Raw genomic sequence first — 21,105 nt, forward strand, 5'->3', positions numbered from 1 at the left:
TTTAGTGTAAAAAGATTGATTCAATTATAGTGCAACCGGCGGATTATTAAATTTGAATTGATTTATATTTTTTTGAATTGTACCATTTGAATTGATTTATAATTATAATTGATTTATATTTTTTGAATTATACCATTTGAATTGATCTACATTGTCTACAATTTGCTATAAATTCTCTACACATAGATTGATCTTAACTTTATTAAGCCAACAATCAGTGAAAAATTTCGTCAATGAAACTTGCAATGCGTAACTCATGGTAGTTTTGACTTTTGAGAATCTACTCCATTGAAAAACCTCAAACAAAATGTGTAAAACCTTTTGCTCAATCTCCTCCCCCCACTATGTATATGCCTTGTGACTCCTAGCGAAAATTTTAGGAAATTTTGTCCCTTTTGAGCTCAATCTCTTCCCCACTACGTATAGATTTCGCATAATTCAAATCCTATCATATCCCAGTTCTCTCTACACTAATAAATAACTCTTTTGGCTCAAATTTTAGATCATCTTGTAAAATCCATCTCTCCACATAAAGCTAGTGATGAATGCAAAATTGTTGGTACCTACACAAGAAAGGACTGAAAATGGTCTATATCTCATCCATTAGAAGATTAGTCCAATTTAATGTTTTTATTTAGAATAATTTGATCAAGCCATGAGTGGCTAATTTTTTGTATTACTTCTACCTTGTAGTAGAAATACTCCTCCCAACTAAAATAATCTCACAACTTAATTCTAAAATTGATTATCATATGATAATTAGTCATGACAATTAAAGGACACCTAATTATAAAATTGACAACATGGATAATATTTACAAAAATAAAAGAAGTGACTAAAAGTACTATTCACGTTAATATCCTCAAGAACTATACCTCTTTAATCCTTGATAACCAAATGGTATAAGAAAGAGTTGTAAGTATCTAGCATATAATAATAATAATGTAATATGAGTCTAAAACCATTTTATTTATTTTTGTGACGAAGACACCTCGAATCCCAGTTGGAATCACCTAATACTTTCCATACTTCATCCCCTATTCCACCCCTCATAAACATAAGTGAGGGGCCTATCATCATATTTATGTTTGTGAGGAGTGGAGTATGGAATGGAATAGGGAAAGTATTAGGGATCCAATCCAAATTGACAAGTTTGAAAGTCAGAGGGAAGAATAAAGAGGAAAACTAGGGAGAGTGCCACCAGAATCAACAATGAAGACATTTCCAGAGACGTATTTGGAAGAATCATGAACCAAATATCGAATCAGAGATGTAACTGCTGGATTTGTCTTTCCAAGATCTCTCAATGGAATCACCTTTTTCACCACTTTTTTCAGCAAATTCTTCCGAAAAAGCCCCTCAGTTATCTCTGATTCGAACATTCCTGGAGCAACAACATTCACCCTAACATTGTAAGCTCCCATTTCTAGAGCCATCACCTATGTATACATCCAAATTCAACTCAATTATGATTAATTACAGTACTACTATTATTGAAATTTTAATTTAAATAAAGAATTAATATACCCTAATCATGTGGTTAAGGCCAGCTTTTGATGAAGTATAGGCAACACTCCCGACTTGTTCCGCTCGACCCAATCCGGACCCGGAGGAGATGTTGATGATCGTGCCGCTGCAGCCGGCTGCACGCATCCGTGCGCCAACATATTTGGATACCAGCCACGATCCGATCAAGTTCGTTTTCACCACATTGTTGAATTCCTCCTCCGAGATATCCAATGACGATTTCACATTCCCTAGTTCATTTTAACATAACATTATAGTGTGATTAATACTAAAAATAGTGTTGGCAAAATAAACTCCTCAACAGTTATAATTTGCGAAGCATAATATTACTATACACTATTGTCCAAAGTAAGTTATTGTATTTACATTTTGAAAATTAAAGTGAAATTTCCACCTAGTAGATTCGAACTCTAGTGTTGCACTCATTCAACAAGGAAGTTGCATCAACCGCTAGATCTTCGTGATAATAAAGCCTCAAATTGGTTTTATTTTATTTGAACCTCTAATTTTTTGTGACAGTACTCACCTCTAATGCCGGCATTATTGATCAAAGCATCAATTCTTCCAAAGGCATCCCAAGCCTTCTGCACAGAAGCTTCAACGGCAGAGCCGGTCGCGCTGATGTCGAGCTCCACGGCCACGGCTCTCGGCTGGTTGGCTTCGGGTGAGGCACTGTTGATCTCGTGGCACAGAGACTGCAGCCGGTCCATTCTCCTAGCCGCGGCTATGACTCTGCAGCCGGCTTTAGCCAAGTCCAAGCAGAACTCTCGGCCCAAGCCGGACGATGCGCCGGTCACCATTACAACCTTGTTTTCCAGCCGAAGCCATGGCTCCAATTCCCTTTCCACTTGGCTTCGCCTCTCCATGGCAAAGTGGTGGTGAACAATGAATATACAACCTCGCCTTATATACTAATTTGGTGAAGAAAAATCATCTTAATAGAGGTAAATGCGCCAAATAATCAACTTTTACTGAATTTAATTTCTTGAATTAAAAATAAAATTAACAGAAACTTTTAATTAAAGGCAGGATTTTTGTTTATATGAAAAAACAAAATTGAGTGAAAATCCAAGTGTTTCAGCACAATAAAATTATTTTTACCTTTTTTAATTTTTCACATCGAATTTATTATATTTGGGAACGAATTCAAGAGTTTGCAGAGTAAAAATAGAAACTGAGCTTTTCGATCGGATCTACAGGAAACACGTAAGACTAATATACTAGTAGTATTAAAATATAATACCATGTGATGTGATTCACCTTAAATGGTGGAGCTTAACGAATTTAAGTTGTCATAATACACGATTTTGATCGTTCTGAATAATTTAAGGGATTATATTCTCGGAAAAGAAAAAAAAATTTGAGAAATGGACGTCATCATCTCTGTTGGATTTATTGGGTGGACTTTTATTTGGGCTGTGATATTAAGTAAGCCCGAATGTGATTAATTGGGCTGAGCCCAATTACTTATCTCCTTGCACCAGATGCTGCCACGTGCCCTCTTCACCTGGATCTTGCTCTACAGCCCTTGGATGTAGGGTTGTGTTTGTTATTGTGAGAAGGCTATGCGTCGTTCTCATTATTCTCTGATCTCTCTCTCTCTACACTCGATTCAGTGTGTTCTCTCTTCACTCTCTACTTCTCCGATGAGTTTCCGGCTATCTTTTGGTGATCTCTCACGGTTTTTTGAGTGGTAGATCTTTTGTGAGTGCTGGAGTAAGGCAATCTCTTCGATTGCTTGGTTGCTGGAGAAGAACTAGGATTTTTTGTGAGACTCGAAGGTTTTGTGTTGAGATTTGTTCTGAGGAACTTGATCTGGTGTTAGGGGACTTTCTGGTGGAGGTATTGGTGGTCCGAGGGTGAACTCTAATCGATCCATCTGTGCTCCCTTGGATCTTGTTCTGGTTGAATAGATCAGTGTGGTCTGGCGGGTTCTGAGCCAAGTTCTTTGATCTATTTGTTGTTTTTGGTGCTTATTAGTAATTGCCTTTAGATTCGAGAGGATCTTTTTTGTTATTACTAACTGTTTTGTTAAGTGTGTAGGTTGTGAAGCTAGCTAGGGTATCATCTTTGGTTACTCAAAGATCTTGTAATAGCTAGGGTTCTATACCTCCTGTATTCTTTAATACTTGTAATATCAGCCGCGTGGGTGAGAGTTTGGCTGAGCTCTCTTGTACATGAACAAAGAGGTCTCGGTAATTAGTGAATCTACACTAATCTGATCCCTACAGTGGTATCAGAGCCACGGGGGGATTAGTCTAGCATGTCGAGTCGCTTAAGGAGATGGGCAAGTGGAATCCTCCTTCGAGAAGGGATTCACTCTGGTAAATTGGTTGTATCTCACTTGTTTTACTTTTCTGCTTAATGCCAAATATAGGCTTGGGATCTTGTTTTCTGGTAGACAGTCTCTGGCAAAGACTTAGGACTCTCTGTGCTTTCTTTTCTGTGTTGCTTTTGCTAGTTCTTGTTCCCTGTGATCTTGTGATCTCATTTTACTTGACCACCAAGCATCTTGTACTGCCCAAGTGACCCCCTGCACCCTCCAATAGTGAGTGATTGCGAGCTGGGATAGCCTTGGTCAGTTTTTCTCGTCACAGACAAGGATTTGAGTCCTATCTGTTGTGTGAAAGCTTAGCGTTTGTTCTTGTGTTGCTTGTGTATGTCTCTATGTTTTTCAGGTGTGTAATGCTTTGTGTTTCTGTCTTGCTTCTTGTGTTCTTGCAAAATTTCTTGGTAAAATGGCTCAGCCTGTTGGTTTGGTTCCCCATAATGGTAAAAATGATTTTGGTATTTGGAAACAAAATGAAATGTGTTTTGATTCAAAAAAAAGTTTTCAAAGTTGTTGATGGTACGTTACCCAAGGATACTGCTCAGGACAAAAAGGATGAAATGAATGAGTTGGCTAGGGCTACTATTGTGTTAAATTTGTCTGATTCTGTGATTAGGAAAGTTGATCAAGAGGAATCTACTGCTGAAATGTGGAAATTGCTTGAAACTCTGTACACTGAAACCTCTATGTCTTCAAGAATGTACTTGCTTGAAAAGTTGTTTAAATTTAAGCTTAATCTTGCCAAAGATATTGATGACAATGTGGATAGGTTTCAGAAGCTTGTTCAGGATATTAAGAGATCTGGTGATAAAACTATAGATGAATACACTAGCATAACCCTTATGATTACAATACCTGATTCCTATAGTGATGTTAAGGCTGTCATAAAGTATGGTAGGGATTCTGCTCCTCTAGACCTCATCATTAGCTCCCTAATATCTAAAGAACTTGAACTTAAGGAGAGAGCTGCTGATAAGAATGCCTATAATAAGGTTTTGAATATCAGAGGAAGATCTAAATCTAGAGGGAGCAATGACCCCAGTAGTGGTGCTGGTAACACCTCAAACTCTAGGAAAAATTTAGGTCTAGGTCTAGAAGTAAGGATCCTAAAACCTATAGGAAGTGTTTCAATTGTGGAGATGTTGGGCATTATAAGAAAGATTGTACTAAGCCTAAGAAGAATAAGTTTCCCAACAACAATGCCCAGGTTGAAACCCTTGTTAATGTTGCTACATATGACAATGTGAATGATTTTGTGTTCATGGTGCATGATCTGCAATTTGTGAATGCTTCTCCTGCTTGCCCTTTTATATCTAATGATTGGCTATGTGATTCTGGATGTACTTATCATGTGAGTCCTTTCAAGGAAGTGTTTTCTGAGCTGAAACCTGTAACTAAAACTTATGTGTCAATGGCTGATGACAAGAAGTGTGAAATTCTTGGGATTGGCATTGTGTGTTTGAAGTTTGAAAATGGTTATGTGCTCAACTTGAAGGATGTGAGAATGTTCCAGATCTGTGCTGTAATTTGATGTCTTATACTGCTCTTGAAAATGAGGGTATGGGGGGAAAGTGGGGTGAAGGCTGTATGAGAATCTGCAAAGGATCTATGTGCATGTTCAAAGCTAATAAGAAATGTGGTTTATATGTCTATACTGTTGTGCCTCTTACATGTGAAAAAGCTTTTGCCAATGTTGTCAAATCTGATAGAACCATGTTGTGGCATAATAGGCTAGGTCACATGTTGTGGCCCGAGTATTCTGAAAAAAACATGCCATCCTGTCTAATAATGATGTTCATAGTGAGTTGCCTTTTTGTGATTCTTGTGTGCTGGGTAAACAGCATAGGGTCTCATTTCCTTCTACTCCTGCACCTGCAAATGTGAGTACATATATTCTAAAATATTTGCATATGGATGTTTGGTGGCCTGCTTCTGTGTCTTCTCACTCTGGATGTGTTTATTTCTTGTCTGTGGTTGATGATTTTTCAAGAAAAATTTGGTGTTTTTTGATGAGACATAAGTCTGATGTGTTTGAAAAACTAAAAACTTGGAAAATCTTGATTGAAACTCAGACTGGCAAGAAAAGTAAGGCTATTAGAACTGATAATGGCCTGGAGTTTTGTAATAATCAAATGGTTGACTTATGTTATGGTTTTGGAATCAAAAGACATAAAATTGTGCCTTATACACCTCAACAAAATGGGGTTGCTGAGAGAATGAACAGGACTTTGCTTGATAAAGTGAGATGCATGCTTTCTAAGTCTGGTTTGTCAAAAAAGTTTTGGGGTGAGGCTTTATTAACTGCTACTTATTTGGTAAATATGTCTCCTTCTGTGACTCTGGTTGGTCAGTGTCCTGAATATGTGTTTTATGCAAAACCTCTTAACTTTTCTCACCTTAGGGTTTTTGGCCGTACTGTTTTTGTGCATACTAAGTCTGATAAACTTGAGCCTAGATCTAGGAAAGGTGTTTTTCTAGGTTATCCTGAGGGTGTCAAAGGTTATAGAGTCTGGCTTAGGGATGAACCTGGGTTCAAGGTCATAATAAGTAGGGATGTAGTCTACAATGAAGATGAATTCCCCTGCTTAAGGTTGACAAGTAACCCAGATCCTATAGATGTGGACAATGAACCCCTCAATGAGGTGGAGTCCACAGAGACACTCACTGGTGTGGAGCATCCTAGTGATGCTCCAAGTGAGGTGGAACAGTCTTTCTGGAACACCTATCCAGTCTATACAGCTAATGAGACTCCTGATGAAGGACACCCAAATATTGTTCATGATGTGCTTGCCCAAAATGTTGATGATAATGTGCTTAACATGCATGATAGTCCTGTTAGAAATGCTCCTCCTGTTCCTGCCCAGAATGTGATACATAGCCCTAGTGGCATTCAAAATGCTATTGATGATACTAATTTGCAGGATTATGTGTTATCCAGAGATAGAACTAGAAGGGTCAATGTAAAAAGACTTTCTAAGTTTGATGGATTTGTTGGTTTAGTTGCTCTTATAAATTTGGCTGTCAATGTGTATGCAGACTACTAAATCTAAATTATGGAATCAGTGGCATAAAGCCATGTTGGAGGAGATGCATTCTCTGAAAATTAACCTTACTTGGATCCTTGTACCTTTGCCTCCTGGTGCATCTGTGGTTGATTGCACGTGGCTTTATAAACTGAAAAATGAGGTGGAGGGCATTAGGTATAAGGCCAGACTTGTGGCTAAGGGTTTTACTCAACAAGAGGGGGTAGATTATACTGAGATCTTTGCTCCTGTTATTAAATTTACTACTATTAGAATGATGATTGCTCTATGTGCTCATTTTGATTGGGAATTAAAGCAAATGGATGTTAAAACCGCCTTCTTGCATGGTGAACTTGATAAGCCTATTTACATGAAATAGTGATAAGGCTAATTTCATGCATTGGTGATGGGGTTAAATTCTGTAATTTCCCGGGTCTAACAAGCTTTTGTAAGCCAGGTGCGTAGAAAAAATGCCAGATCCAAGAAGAAGGAGTCTGGCAGAGGAAGTGAGCAGAAAGAAGGAAATTCACCAGACGAAGGAGCATCCTAGATAGGGAAGAATGGGAAGTACAACGAAGAATCTAGAAGCTCCAGTCCTTATAAATAAGAGCACGCGGCATACATGAAGGATCGATCATCATCCATTTAGCTCTTAGCTCAGTTTTCTCACACTCTACACACACACTTGGGGGATCGGTTTTGGGGTTTTACGGTTCAAGGTTCGAGAATCAGTCTGTGTAACACCGTCTCCACGCGAGGTGAAGATACAATTTAGTTTCTGTTTTAAGTTTCCGTTCTGAATTTTCCGAGACTTCGCAGTTCGAAGCTCGGCCTTATTTTGTTAAATTTCTGTTGAATCGGCACTTGATTAGCTATGGAAGTTGTTGCTATGGTTTCGTTTCATGTTATTACTGTTTCTCTGTTTACTTTGGATGCCTTTAGCGATTGATCTGAGTTTTATAGCTGAATTGTGTGGAGATCATAGTTGATCGTTGGAATAATCTGTGTGATCGGAGATGGAAACTGCTGTGGTATGTTGAGGATGGCTTGGATCCGGAGTGGATGAAGCGTCCAGTGTTTGGATCTGTTCGTTTTTGCATGGTTTTGATATTTAGTTTCTGTTATCTCATCTACCTCGTCTAGCGATAGTAGATCTGCTTAATTTCAGTAGTTAATCGTGGTTATGGTTTAATTCAGCTTGCTCTTCTCCGTGTTATAAGTTTACTCTGTTTATTCTGCATTTTGTGATCAATGATCGTTAGAGAAGATGAAGCTATTTGTTAGTTGAGCCTTTAGTTAGTTATTTTGCAGCTTTTCGTTCGTACCTTGCTATTTTGGGAAATGGTCCCCACGCTCTGTCTTTCCTCTGTCTATGCATTTTTCTTAGGAAAAGTTGTTCATTAGGTCGAGTAATATGTTATCACTGGAGTGTTGTCTCGTTTACATCTTGTTTATCGTCATGCATGTCTTCGTTACATTTGTCTAGATCTAGCTGTTAGAATAGATTTTTTTTACAATTCCCTGGTCTAGTAGTTAAGTCTCAACCCCATAAAATGCGTGGCAGCAGCCAAAACAAGTGTCCAAGTTCTCTTGCATGTTTACTTATGCCTCCATCTCTGTGGGATTCGATCCCTACTTCCTTATACTAGTTCTTTTTAGTACAGTGGGTTGAGGGTTTTGAAAAGCAGGAAAAGATTGTGTGCCCAATGACCGAGGGTTTCAAGGGTTCTCTGAGTTCCTACACCCCGTGATTTAGCGAACTCTCTGGATCTGAGAAGTCTGAACATTATTACATACACACAAGAACATTTCTCCCAGCTCTTCAAACAGCCTGAGGGCTTTGTTGATCCCAAATTTCCCAATCATGTATGCTTGTTGAAAAAGGCCTTGTATGGTTTAAAACAGTCTCCTAGGCAGTGGAACATCAAGTTTAATACATGTATGTAGAAGTTAGGCTTTGTTAGAAGTACCTTTGATACATGCTTATATGTTAAGAACCTTGATGTTGTGCCTGTTTTCTTGACGTTATATGTGGGTGACATGCTTATTATGGGTCCCTGTTTGAAAACCATAAAAGGTGTGCAAGCTGCTTTGAGTGAGAATTTTGACATGAAGGATCTGGGTGATGCTCAGAAAATCTTAGGGATAAGTATCTTTAGAGATAGAAAAGCTTCTACCCTTGTGTCGCATCAAGAGCCTTATGTGTACAAAATTCTGAAAAAATTTAACATGTTTAATGCTAAACCTGCTTCTGTGCCTTTATCTGCTCATTTTATGTTGAGTAAAGATCTGTGCCCCAAGTCTTAGTCTGAGGTTGATACTATGAAGAGAATTTCTTATGCTAATGCTATTGGATCTGTGATGTATTTGATGGTTAGCACTAGGCCTGATATTGCCTATGCAGTTTCATGTCTTAGTAGATATATGTCCAATCCAGGTCATGTTCATTGGGAAGCTCTGAAATGGCTTCTTAGATACTTGATGCAAACTGCTAATTATGGTTTGTGCTATTCTAAATGTGATGATGGTTTCTTACTAACTAGTTTTGTGGATTCCAATTATGCTAATGACAGAGATAAGATGAAGTCAACTACTTCCTATGTGTTTACAGTGTGTAGGTCTTGCATAAGTAGGAAATCTCAGTTGCATCATATAGTGGTCTTGTCTACTACTAAGTCAGAGTATATTGCCATCACTGAGGCAATGAAGGAGGCTGTTTGGTTAAAGGGAGTGCTTTCTGAACTTAAGTTAGTGAAATCTTCTCATGTTGTGTTCTCTGATTCTCAATCTGCTATTCAGTTATGTAAAAATCATGTTTTCCATGATATGACAAAGCATATAGATGTAAGGTTTCATTACATTAGGGATATTGTAGAAAAGGGTGAAGTTTTTCTTCAAAAAGTGCATACAGATAAAAACCCAGCTGGCATGGGAACTAAGCCCTTACCCTTAGAAAAACTTCTTTTCTACATAAAGTACTTGCACTTTGATCTAGGATAGGTTGCATGTCCCGGGGAAAGACCTCAACCACCTTATCAGCTGTGGTAAGGGTGGTAGGTGGCTGGAGGCATGAAGTCCTTTTAGACTAATGGGTGTCAGCCCCTCTGGTGTCTAAAGGCAACCTGGTGGTTCCCAAAATGCTTGTGGACCTAGTCCTTTGGTGCTGAGGGATCTGCCTTGTAGGCTATGATGAAAATACCTTAGCCTATAACATGTGATTGGTTTCCCAGAATAAAGTCCAAGGTGGAGTATGTTGGATTTATTGGGTGGACTTTTATTTGGGTTGTGATATTAAGTAAGCCCGAATGTGATTAATTGGGTTGAGCCCAATTACTTATCTCCTTGCACCAGATGCTGCCACGTGCCCTCTTCACCTGGATCTTGCTCTACAGCCCTTGGATGTAGGGCTGTGTTTGTTATTGTGAGAAGGCTATGCGTCGTTCTCATTATTCTCTGATCTCTCTCTCTACACTCGATTCAGTGTGTTCTCTCTTCTCTCTCTACTTCTCCGATGAGTTTCCGGCCATCTTTTGGTGATCTCTCACGGTTCTTTGAGTGGTAGATCTTTTGTGAGTGCTGGAGTAAGGCAATCTCTTCGATTGCTTGGTTATTGGAGAAGAACTAGGATTTTTTGTGAGACTCGAAGGTTCTGTGTTGAGATTTGTTCTGAGGAACTTGATCTGGTGTAAGGGGACTTTTTGGTGGAGGTATTGGTGGTCCGAGGGTGAACTCTAACCGATCCATCTGTGCTCCTTTGGATCTTGTTCTGGTTGAATAGATCAGTGTGGTCTGGCGGGTTCTGAGCCAAGTTCTTTGATCTATTTGTTGTTCTTGGTGCTTATTAGTAATTGCCTTTAGATCCGAGAGGATCCTTCTTGTTATTACTAACTTTTTTGTTAAGTGTGCAGGTTGTGAAGCTAGTTAGGGTATCATCTTTGGTTACTCAAAGATCTTGTAATAGCTAGGGTTCTATACCTCCTGTATTCTTTAATACTTGTAATATCAGCCGCGTGGATGAGAGTTTGGCTGAGCTCTCTTGTACAAGAACAAAGAGGTCTCGGTAATTAGTGAATCTAGACTAATCTGATCCCTACAATCTCCATACCAAACACGTACAACTAGGATCTGGATCCCCTGCTGTACTAAAAGCCACAGCAGGGGATGTTGTGCTCTAATACACACATATTTTATTCATAAAAAAATTGTTAAAATATTAAATTTATTTTACGTAAAATAATAGCTTGTTTGTAACAGCACCCCCTACTGTGGCTTTGAGCACATCAGGGGATCTAAACCCGTACAACTATCTGCTTATTTTAAAGAGGAATTGTATATAGAAATATAACAATTTTTTATTTATATTACCTAAATTATTACTCCTAGTTCAATATTGAATATATATATGTAGGTGTGATCCGCGCGAAACATATCTTAGATGGAGTACTAAGAACTACTAATAATAATGATTATAGAATATGATAGTCTAACATGTATAAAGAGGGGAAAAAATTTAATGGACCCGACACACCAAGTGGCATGATGATGTAATGTATCCCACTAGTTAAAAAATGACAAACGGAAATATTAAGAATATATAGGTTAAACTATATAAGATATTTAGTTCTTGTACATGGAATAAAATTTTTAAATTAAAAAACTTTCCATATTACAATATAATACTCTCATTTTCTACATAATAATATATTTCAATTTTTTTCATCATATATTCACATCATTTTAAGATTAATTTATATTAAGTATTTTTTTATTTTGTGTAATAGTAAAATAAAATTATATAAATACTTTTAATTTCATATCTATAGGACTAATATGATTAATTATGATTTAGTATATTAACAAATGGAGTATCATATTTTTATTTGTAATTTTTTCATATATAAATACAAAATGAAAAAAATAGTAAACTTAAGTTAATGTATTGTGATTATTTGAGAAACATACAATACTAAGTAATTGTTTTATTTTGTGTAATGGTAAAATAATACTATAAATATTTTTATTTTCCTGCATAGTACTAACACGATTTATTATAATTTAGTTTATCATTATGTTTTTGTATTTTCTATTTTTTTTCATGTGTAAATACAATTAGTTGTACTAATATTTTTCATATATAAATATAAAATGAAAAAAAAAGGTTAACTTAAGTTGATGTATTGTGATTATTTGAGATGAATACAATACTAAGTAATTTTTTATTTTGTGTAATGGTAAAACAATACTATAATTTTTTTTTTATTTTCGTGCATACTACTATACTATTATGATTAATTACGATTTAGTTTCTCATTATGTATTTTACTTTTTATTTTTTCATGTATAATACAAAATGAGAAATAGTAAATTTAAGTTAACATATTGTGTTTGAAGAGTTTTAAATTTTAGGATTTAATTTCATTTACAAGAACTAAATACCTTATATAGTTTAATCTATATATTCTTAATACTTCCATTTGTCAATTTTTAAGTAGTGGGATACACCACATCATCATGCCACGTGGTGTGTCGGGTCCACTGAATTTTTTCTCGTATAAAGAGTGACGTAATTGGTAAAAATTCGTTATGAATAAAATTCCTTGTTTTCAACCATAAAAATCGAATAATGAAGTTGCGATGATTCCTTTTTTTGATTTTAATGCTATACATGGATTTTTCGCAATTTATATACAGTCAATGTTAACACAACATTCATCATATCATGATTCATGCATATTAGTTAGAGAATATCATCTTATCATTATAATTAATAAACTATACAAGAGGCAATCAATATTTATTTCATTTCAAACTAATATATACAAGTGGGACCTCTATTCTACTAACTTTTTTCCACACACTTTTCTCAACATTTCTTAAAATCCGTGCCGCCAAAATATGGGATTCCTAATGTCGGATGGAGGGAGTATATATTATAGTGCTCTCAGCTTTGCACAAACCTTACTGACTTTTTATAAGCAATCAAATGCAGTTCTGATCTTCCATATAAAAGGAAAATGTGATTACGCAATAGCCAATAATTATAAACGAAGTAATTAATTTTCTACCTCTAAAGAGAGGAGAAAATTGGAAAGCCTGGGAGGGTGTAACCAGCATCGACAATAAAAACATTGCCAGAAACATAACTAGAGGAGTCGTGAATTAGGTAACGAATAAGAGTTGTTAGCGCTGGATCTGATGTCCCAAATGTCTTTAATGGAATTGATTTCTCTGCAACATTTTTCAGCCAATTTTTCTGAAGTAGATCTTCTGTTATTTCAGATTTAAATAATCCTGGAGCGATTGAGTTCACCCTTATATTATAATCTCCCAATTCTATGGCCATACTCTGTCCAAAATATAGTACAATAGTAATTAATAACATCATTTAAAATATGAGCGTATAGAGAATGTTTTTTTTAGTGTACATACCTTGGTGACGGAGTCAAGGCCAGCTTTAGATGCACCATAGGCAACACCACCGCGAAACGTCGGTCGATTTAGGCCGGAAATCGATGAGATGTTGATGATTGAGCCACCGGCTGTGCTGCCGCCACGGCGCATCCGTTCGCCGACGTACTTGGACACCAACCAAGACCCACTCAAGTTTGTTTTCACCACACTGTTCCATTCCTCCTCGGCGAGATCTATAGATGATCTCACTTGCCCTGTATATAGTATAGGTTTGTCACATTCAATTCAAATATAAGTGAAAGTATAACTTAATAGTGCCCCACATTTTTCAAAAATTACTCCCTCCATTTCTTAAAAATAGCAACTATTTCCATTTTGGATAGTTCCTTAAAAATAAAAACTTTAGAATCTTTCTATTTTAGGATATGGACCCCACAATCTACTAACTCTACTTTCACTACCTTTTCTCTTCTTCTCTCTTACTTTAATCATTTTTCTTTTCCTCTCTCTTACTTTACTAATATTTCTCACTTACTTCACCAATTGTGCATTAAAATCCGTGTCGTTTCAAATGATTCTATTCTTTGAATACGGAGGGAGTATTCAATTAACAAAAATAAAAGTATTAAATTATCATATAGATAGCATGTACGAGGTCTTAAGTTCGAATCCAAAGTCTTTAAATACTGTAATATTCTACGTAGTAAGTAATAAAAATTAGTTACAGTAATGTCTGTTACATCACATAGATAAGTAGTACGAGGTCTAAGGTTCGAATTGCATATATAGATATATAATAGGAGTATTTGATTTCTCTTTGTTGCAAAAAAATACCTCTAACACCAGCATTGTTAATTAAAGCATCAATTGAACCGAAGGCGGCCCAAGCTCTGTCGACGCTGGCTGCAATGGTGGGGCCATCAGAGGTGACATCGAGAGCCACCGCGATAGCGCGACAAGGGCCGCCCTCGTCCATTGCGTTGATTTGATCGCAAAGGGACTTGAGGCGGTCGGTTCTGCGGGCTGCGGCCACGACTCTGCAGCCAGCCTTGGCGAGGTCAAGGCAGAATTCGAGGCCGAGGCCGGAGGAAGCGCCGGTGACCATGACAGTTTTGCCGGTGAGGTGAGACCAAGGCTCCAATTGCTGTCGGATTTCAGTCGCCATGTTTCCCTACGAGGATGAGATATTGTGGTGTCTGTGGTTTTGAGTGGTGGTATTTATATAGACACAATATAACTATGGTGTCGTGGTCAAATTAATTTGTACTAGTAAATGAAATTTTAAATAGTTTTAATTAATTTGGAATGTTCAAATGTCAATGCCTGCTTAATTAATTTGGCGTGTTCAATGAGGAGAATTCAAATATTATTTTACTCATATATGGAGCTAGAAAGATGTAGTATTATTAACTAATGAATCGAAATTGAATGATAAAAATAATTATATTCCTAAATGTGTTAAATAAATCCTAGTTTATAATTCTAAAATTAAACTAAAGCATGGGAATTTTAAATTAAAGCAAAAAGTCGTGCGAAATAAAAAAATGAAATTGAAGCTCCACCACCACCACACATGAGCTCTCCGCACATGAAATCATATGTATATAGTATATTAGTCAAAACCTCCTATTTAGTTAGAAGAGAAACATCATACCAAATAAATTATTTTTGGATCTTTTTAATACTCTCCGCACATTAAATCATGTGTATATTAACGAAGTAATCAAGTCAAGTATGTATAGTTAAATTCAAATATGACACATTAATTTGTCACAAATGAAGCTCAAATTGAGTATTGACAAAAACTCTGGATAGGACCAACAAAACTTTTCATAAAAGATGGTGTTTAGAGCATCTCCTCCGCGTCGTTCTGAATAATTTAAGGGATTATATTGTCAGAAAAGAAAAAGAAATTGAGAAATGGACTTCATCATCTCCATACCAATTGCACGTACAACTATCTGCTTTTTTTTAAAAGGAATTGTATATAGTGATATAACAATTTTTATTTATATTACGGTAATTATTAGTACAACATTGAATATATATAGCTGTGATCAATGCGAAACCTATCTTAAATGGAGTAATAAGAACTATACTAATAATAATGATTGTAGAATATGATAATCTAACATATGCAAAATTCGTTGTGGATAATTCCTTGTTCTCAACCATAAAATCGAATTAAGTTGCGATGATTCCTTTTTTCGATTTTAAGGCCATCTACAATGGAGCGGACAATGCACGTCCGTCACTGTGGCATCGCGGACGATGGCTTCTCCATCATCCTTGCCCGATCCATCATCCGCGGACGATGCGCGTCCTTCGAGCCTTCGTCCGTCGCATCGTCCGCCACTGTTGCATAGCGGACGATGCGACAGACGATGCGACGAGTTTTCGGTTTTTTTATTTTATTTTATTTTCTTCACTCCATTTCACACTCCATTTTCAACATTTCAAACAAAATGAATCCCGGAGATTACCCAAGTCCGAATAGTCCGATGTTCGGTGGTGGTGCACGGTGGCCGGGTAAAGAACCCGGTGAATACCGACCCTTCGACACCAACACCCAGTACGATCCCGATTTCAGCACGGACTCGTACGGGCTGCCAGACATGGAGCCTTCTCCCACCCGCACACCTGCCCCACCTCGCGGCCGCTCCCTCCGTTGCCGCTGCCTCGGGCTCCGCGGCCAAGAAGAGGCGGCCCAAGGCAAAGAAGTTGTTGCTTCCGGCGGTGAATGAAGAGTTCGCCCTGGGGAGGACGAACTATCAGGTAGAGATGTCAATCGGGCCGGCCCGTTGGGTTTCGGGCCAACCCTACTCGGGTTGCGGGCTTGCCGGGTTGTGGTTTCTTTCGGATTGTAAAAGTTCGGCCCTAACCCTAAAAGCTCGGGTTTCGGGCTAGCCCGACGGGTTAATCGGGTTGCTACCGATAAGGTTAAGGCTCGAACAATCCAATAAATCATGATGAAAATTAGTTATATTTATAAAATATAAAATATTTAATTATGATAAATTTGATATATATGCTTAAACTCAATCTTAAAATACTAATATTTGTGATATTTCATGAAATTTTAATGCATGTTAAAAATTTAAATATTCTTTTAGTGAGATTAATTTATTTAACAATTATTATATTAATAAAAATTTAATATATAATTTATATATTTACCATAAAATTGAAAGTTATCTTTTTTTAGTTATTTATGTCATAAAATTAGTCAACGAAGTGTCGAATTAGGAGTAAAAAAATGAAAAATATAAATTTTATCGGGTTATCGGGCCAGCCCATGGAGTTTTCGGGTCTGGCCCTAACGGGTTGCAGGTTAATCGGGTAAGGGCTTGTCGGGTTTTATTTTTATCGGGCTAGAAATTTCCGACCCTAACCCTATAAATTTAGCAGGCTATTCGGGCCAGCCCACGGGTTGCGGGCTACATTGACATCCCTACTATCAGGCGGAAGAATCCATCTTCTTGACGAGGTGTTGGATTGATATTTCAGATGATTCGGTGTTCGCCAACAACCAGAAGATTACTGCGTATAGGGAGCGCATCGCCGAAAAATACAACGAGGCCAAGCCGCCGACTGCCTACAAGTGCCATGGGGAGTAGTTCCGCAAGCACTGGGAACAAATAAAGAAGCATGTCAATTTGTTCTCGGAGGAGTACGAGTAGTGCGAGAGGGAGCAGGCAGCGGCGAGAGTCTCGCGGATGTGCGCGACAAAGCGGTGCAGTCGTGCATGTCATTGTACGGAGATTTCAAGCACTACCAATCTTGGGTGTTGTTGAAGGAGAAGCAGAAGTTCGTTGGAGGTGTGCTGCCCCAATCGACGGCGGCGAAGAAGAGGGCGAAGCACACCTTTGCCGGTGATTATACCAGCTCCAATAGACCTCAACCATCCGGTGTTCAAGGATGAGAGTTCCGAGACACCGCTGTCCTCCCGGCGTCCCGCTGGCATCAAGGCTGCCAAGGGCAAGGGCAAGGCGACATCCTCCACCGCCGCGCCGCCTGACCAGGCCCTGAGCCCGACCCCGAGCGCGACCACGGCCCCGACTTCGGCGACAGCACATGCCTACACGGAGTTGGTGGCCTCTCAGACTATAGGACGTTGTTGGACACGCACAACGCCCTCATGCGGGCGACCAACCCGGCTCAAGTCGCGTACCTCCAGGATATGATCATGGCCTCCGCCGCAAGTTGGGACTACTTTAGACTAGTCTCTTTTTTATATGTAGTGCACTTTTTTTTTTAATTTCTGATTTTGTAACTTTTTTTTTTAATTAAGTAAATGTAGATTTGTCTAAATTGTGTTGTTTTTTTTTTATTATTTTGCTTGATATATTTGCAAACATAAATTATATAAACACAAAATAGAAGTAAAAACTATAGGGAGGGGCTTAGGGCGGGCTATAGTCCGCCCCATTGCAGATGGAAGTGGCGGAGAATAAAATGCTGATACGGCGGAGCATAGGAGTGGGGCTTAGGGCGTCACATCCTCCACCCCACTGTGGATGCCCAAATGCTATACATGGATTTTTCGCAATTTATGTACAGTCAATGTTAACCCAACATTCTTATGTACAGTCAATGTTAACCCAACATTCGTCATGATTCATGCATATTAGTTCGAGAATATCATCTTATCATTATAAACTATACAAGAGGCAATTAATGCATATTATGCATATTAAACTTGCATGTACTGATGTACAGTACCCTAGTCCACAAACTTTGTGACTTCAATACCTCTAGTTAAAATTGAATATTATGGTGCCTCAGCTTTGCACAAACCTTACTGTCTTTTTATAAGCAATCAAAATACAGTTCTGATCTTCCATATAAAAGGAAAATGTAATTACTCAATAGCCAATACTTTTAAACGAAGTACTACATAGTTAATTTTCAACCTCTAATTAAAGAGAGGAGAAAATTGGAAAGCCTGGGAGGGTGTAACCAGCATCAACAATAAAAACATTGCCTGAAACATAACTAGAGGAGTCGTGAATTAGGTAACGAATAAGAGTTGTTAGCGCTGGATCTGATGTCCCAAATGTCTTTAATGGCACTGATTTCTCTGCAACATTTTTCAGCCAATTTTTCTGAAGTAGATCTTCTGTTATTTCAGATTTAAATACTCCTGGAGCGATTGAGTTCACCCTTATGTTATAATCTCCCAATTCTATGGCCATACTCTGTAAAAAATTAAATATACAATAATTAGTTACATCATTACAAATATGAGCCTATAGAGTGTGTTTTTTTTAGTGTACCTTGGTCATGGAGTCAAGGCCAGCTTTAGAAGCACCATAGGCAACACCACCGCGAAACGTCGATCGATTTAGGCCGGAAACCGATGAGATGTTGATGATTGAGCCACCGGCTGTGCTGCCGCCACGACGCATCCGTTCGCCGACGTACTTGGACACCAACCAAGACCCACTCAAGTTTGTTTTCACCACACTGTTCCATTCCTCCTCGGCGAGATCTATAGATGATCTCACTTGCCCTATATATAGTATAGGTTTGTCACATTCACTTCAAACATAAGTGAAACTATTTTTAATAGTACTATGACTTAATTGTATCTAACATTTTTCAAAAATTATTCAATTAACAAAAATAAAAGTATTAAATTATCGTACAGATAATATGTACGAGGCCTTATGTTCGAATCCACTGTCTTTAAATATACCGTAATATTCTAAGTAGTAAATTACAAAAAATTAGTTATGGTAATGTCTGTCACATAGATAAGGAGTACTATGTACGAGGGCATAGGTTCGAATTGCATAAGTAGTAGTAATTGATTTCTCTTTGTTGTTTGAAAAGAAATTTACCTCTAACACCAGCATTGTTAATTAAAGCATCAATTGTACCGAAGGCGGCCCAAGCTCTGTCGACGCTGGCTGCAATGGTGGGGCCATCAGAGGTGACATCGAGAGCCACCGCGATAGCGCGACAAGGGCCGCCCTCGTCCATTGCGTTGATTTGATCGCAAAGGGACTTGAGGCGGTCGGTTCTGCGGGCTGCGGCCACGACTCTGCAGCCAGCCTTGGCGAGGTCAAGGCAGAATTCGAGGCCGAGGCCGGAGGAAGCGCCGGTGACCATGACGGTTTTGCCGGTGAGGTGAGACCACGGCTCCAATTGCTGTGGGGTTTCACTCGCCATGTTCCCGTACGAGGATGAGATGTTGTGGTGGCTGTGGTTTTGAGTGGTGGTATTTATAGAGACACAATATGACTATGGTGTCGTGGTCACATTAATTTGTACTAGTAAATGAAATTTTAAATAGTAACTCATTAATTAATTTGGAATGTTCAAATTTCAATGCCTGCTTAATTAATTTGGCGTGTTCAATGAGGAGAATTAATATTGTTATAAACTTAAGGACTCGTTTGATAAAAAAGATGGAATATGAGAATATACGTGAAACAAGATAAGAAATAAGGGCTTCATGTCAAGATATGCAAAAATATGATTTTTTTCGTTGTTGTTTGATTGAAAAGAAATTATCTAAATTTGTATAGTATATTATATAACATGGCTTAACTTGACAAATTGGTGGGTTACATAAACATGGTTAAAGTTATAATTATGGTAAGGTTGGATAGGGCTCTTGTCTTATACTGGGCTTTGAGTTAAGCTTAACAATGATATTAAACAATTAGAAATGTCCATATATAATTCTTTATCTTGGTATTACTAATTTATCAAACACGCAATCATATATGGAGCTAGAAAGATGTAATGTTAACTAATAAAATATCGAAATTAAATGATAAATAATAATTATATTCCTAAATATGTTAAATAAATCCTAGTTGATAATTCTAAAATCAAACTAAAGCATGGGAATTTTCAATTAAAGCAAAAAAGTTGTGCGAAAAAAATAATGAAATTGAAGCTCCACTCTTATCATGTGTACTTAATACTCCCTCCGTCCCAATAAATATGAAACATTTTATTTCCGACACAAGATTTTATGCAAGTGTTGTTTTGTGAGTTAATGAAGAGAGAGTAAAGTAAGAGAAAGGGAAAAGTAGAGAGAGTGATGTTTCCATTTTAGGAAACGTTTCATTTTTAGTGGGACAACCCAAAAACAAAAACGTTGCATTTCTAATGGGACAGAGGGAGTATTAAATTGGAAATTTTAGTTAATCATTATATAACTCAAAACCTCCTATTAGTTAGAAGAGAAACATCATAGTACCAAATAAATTAATTTTGGATCTTTTTGATATCATATTGACGGTATACGAATTAATTTTGGTACGATGATGAGATATCTATTTTGTCCAAGAGTGTGAAGTGATAAGAGTTTTGTGATGGCCGTGAGTCTACAGGATTGAGTGGTAAGTAATACTCCAAATATTGTTGTGCACAGTAATTTGCAGCAATTTCGCGTGTTCAATTTGGAGAATTCATTTATGTCTATATTAAATGTAGGGAACGATGAATGTGAACTCTAAATCTATATGTTGTCAAGAGTTCGTATTATTTAATATGCTAAGGAATATGAGTAGAGTTTTATTTCATGAACAATATTGCTTAATAGGTTTCTCCCATATTTTATGTTTATATCAACGCACAAGAACATCTCCAAAGGAAAAAAGATAGATTGAGAATATATATTTCTCGTGTACTTATTCAAAAAGATAGAAACGATTGACATTGACTTTATACAAATTCATCTCCATTATATAAAATGACATAAATAAAACGATTTAATTCTGCACGATTGAGAAATTTTCTGGAAATAAAAAATACTAAGTAACAAATAAAAGGCCAACACACGCACACATTTACGTC

General features: G+C 37.5%; 3 protein-coding genes and 1 pseudogene across 3 annotated transcripts; 1 reads left to right on the top strand and 3 right to left on the bottom strand.

Moving 5' to 3' along the window:
• Positions 1-950: 950 nt before the first annotated feature.
• On the bottom strand, positions 951-2,414 carry LOC125187767 (uncharacterized). Its single transcript, XM_048084398.2, has 3 exons — positions 2,054-2,414; positions 1,528-1,757; positions 951-1,439 (listed from the first exon to the last, which is right to left on the bottom strand). Exons 1-3 carry the CDS (start codon positions 2,391-2,393, stop codon positions 1,161-1,163), a joined length of 849 nt encoding a protein of 282 aa, XP_047940355.1. The 5' UTR covers positions 2,394-2,414; the 3' UTR covers positions 951-1,160.
• Positions 2,415-9,201: 6,787 nt separating this feature from the next.
• On the top strand, positions 9,202-9,879 carry LOC125189437 (secreted RxLR effector protein 161 pseudogene; annotated as a pseudogene).
• A 2,938-nt stretch (positions 9,880-12,817) lies between these two features.
• Positions 12,818-14,467, bottom strand: LOC125190879 (uncharacterized). Its single transcript, XM_048088293.2, has 3 exons — positions 14,125-14,467; positions 13,309-13,544; positions 12,818-13,225 (listed from the first exon to the last, which is right to left on the bottom strand). The coding sequence occupies exons 1-3, from the start codon at positions 14,453-14,455 to the stop codon at positions 12,947-12,949; spliced, it is 846 nt and encodes a 281-aa protein (XP_047944250.1). The 5' UTR covers positions 14,456-14,467; the 3' UTR covers positions 12,818-12,946.
• A 3,668-nt stretch (positions 14,468-18,135) lies between these two features.
• Positions 18,136-19,495, bottom strand: LOC125187634 (uncharacterized). The gene is made up of 3 exons (XM_048084256.2): positions 19,134-19,495; positions 18,567-18,802; positions 18,136-18,488 (listed from the first exon to the last, which is right to left on the bottom strand). The coding sequence occupies exons 1-3, from the start codon at positions 19,462-19,464 to the stop codon at positions 18,210-18,212; spliced, it is 846 nt and encodes a 281-aa protein (XP_047940213.1). The 5' UTR covers positions 19,465-19,495; the 3' UTR covers positions 18,136-18,209.
• Between the last annotated feature and the right edge of the window lie 1,610 nt (positions 19,496-21,105).

This window comes from Salvia hispanica, chromosome 5, assembly GCF_029641045.1.
Source record: "Salvia hispanica isolate PSC_SH4W2 chromosome 5, Shi_PSC_v1, whole genome shotgun sequence".
NCBI classification, from domain to species: Eukaryota; Viridiplantae; Streptophyta; class Magnoliopsida; order Lamiales; family Lamiaceae; genus Salvia; species Salvia hispanica.

Excerpts from the sequence above, each read along its gene's own strand:
- LOC125187767 (XM_048084398.2), bottom strand. The coding sequence starts at position 2,393 with ATGGAGAGGCGAAGCCAAGTGGAAAGGGAATTGGAGCCATGGCTTCGG. Across the intron at positions 1,758-2,053 it reads CAATAATGCCGGCATTAGAG|GGAATGTGAAATCGTCATTG; the intron begins GTGAGTACTGTC and ends AAAATGAACTAG. Across the intron at positions 1,440-1,527 it reads GCCTTAACCACATGATTAGG|GTGATGGCTCTAGAAATGGG; the intron begins GTATATTAATTC and ends ATGTATACATAG.
- LOC125187634 (XM_048084256.2), bottom strand. The coding sequence starts at position 19,464 with ATGGCGAGTGAAACCCCACAGCAATTGGAGCCGTGGTCTCACCTCACC. Across the intron at positions 18,803-19,133 it reads TAACAATGCTGGTGTTAGAG|GGCAAGTGAGATCATCTATA; the intron begins GTAAATTTCTTT and ends TACTATATATAG. Across the intron at positions 18,489-18,566 it reads GCCTTGACTCCATGACCAAG|AGTATGGCCATAGAATTGGG; the intron begins GTACACTAAAAA and ends AATTTTTTACAG.
- LOC125190879 (XM_048088293.2), bottom strand. The coding sequence starts at position 14,455 with ATGGCGACTGAAATCCGACAGCAATTGGAGCCTTGGTCTCACCTCACC. Across the intron at positions 13,545-14,124 it reads TAACAATGCTGGTGTTAGAG|GGCAAGTGAGATCATCTATA; the intron begins GTATTTTTTTGC and ends TACTATATACAG. Across the intron at positions 13,226-13,308 it reads GCCTTGACTCCGTCACCAAG|AGTATGGCCATAGAATTGGG; the intron begins GTATGTACACTA and ends TATTTTGGACAG.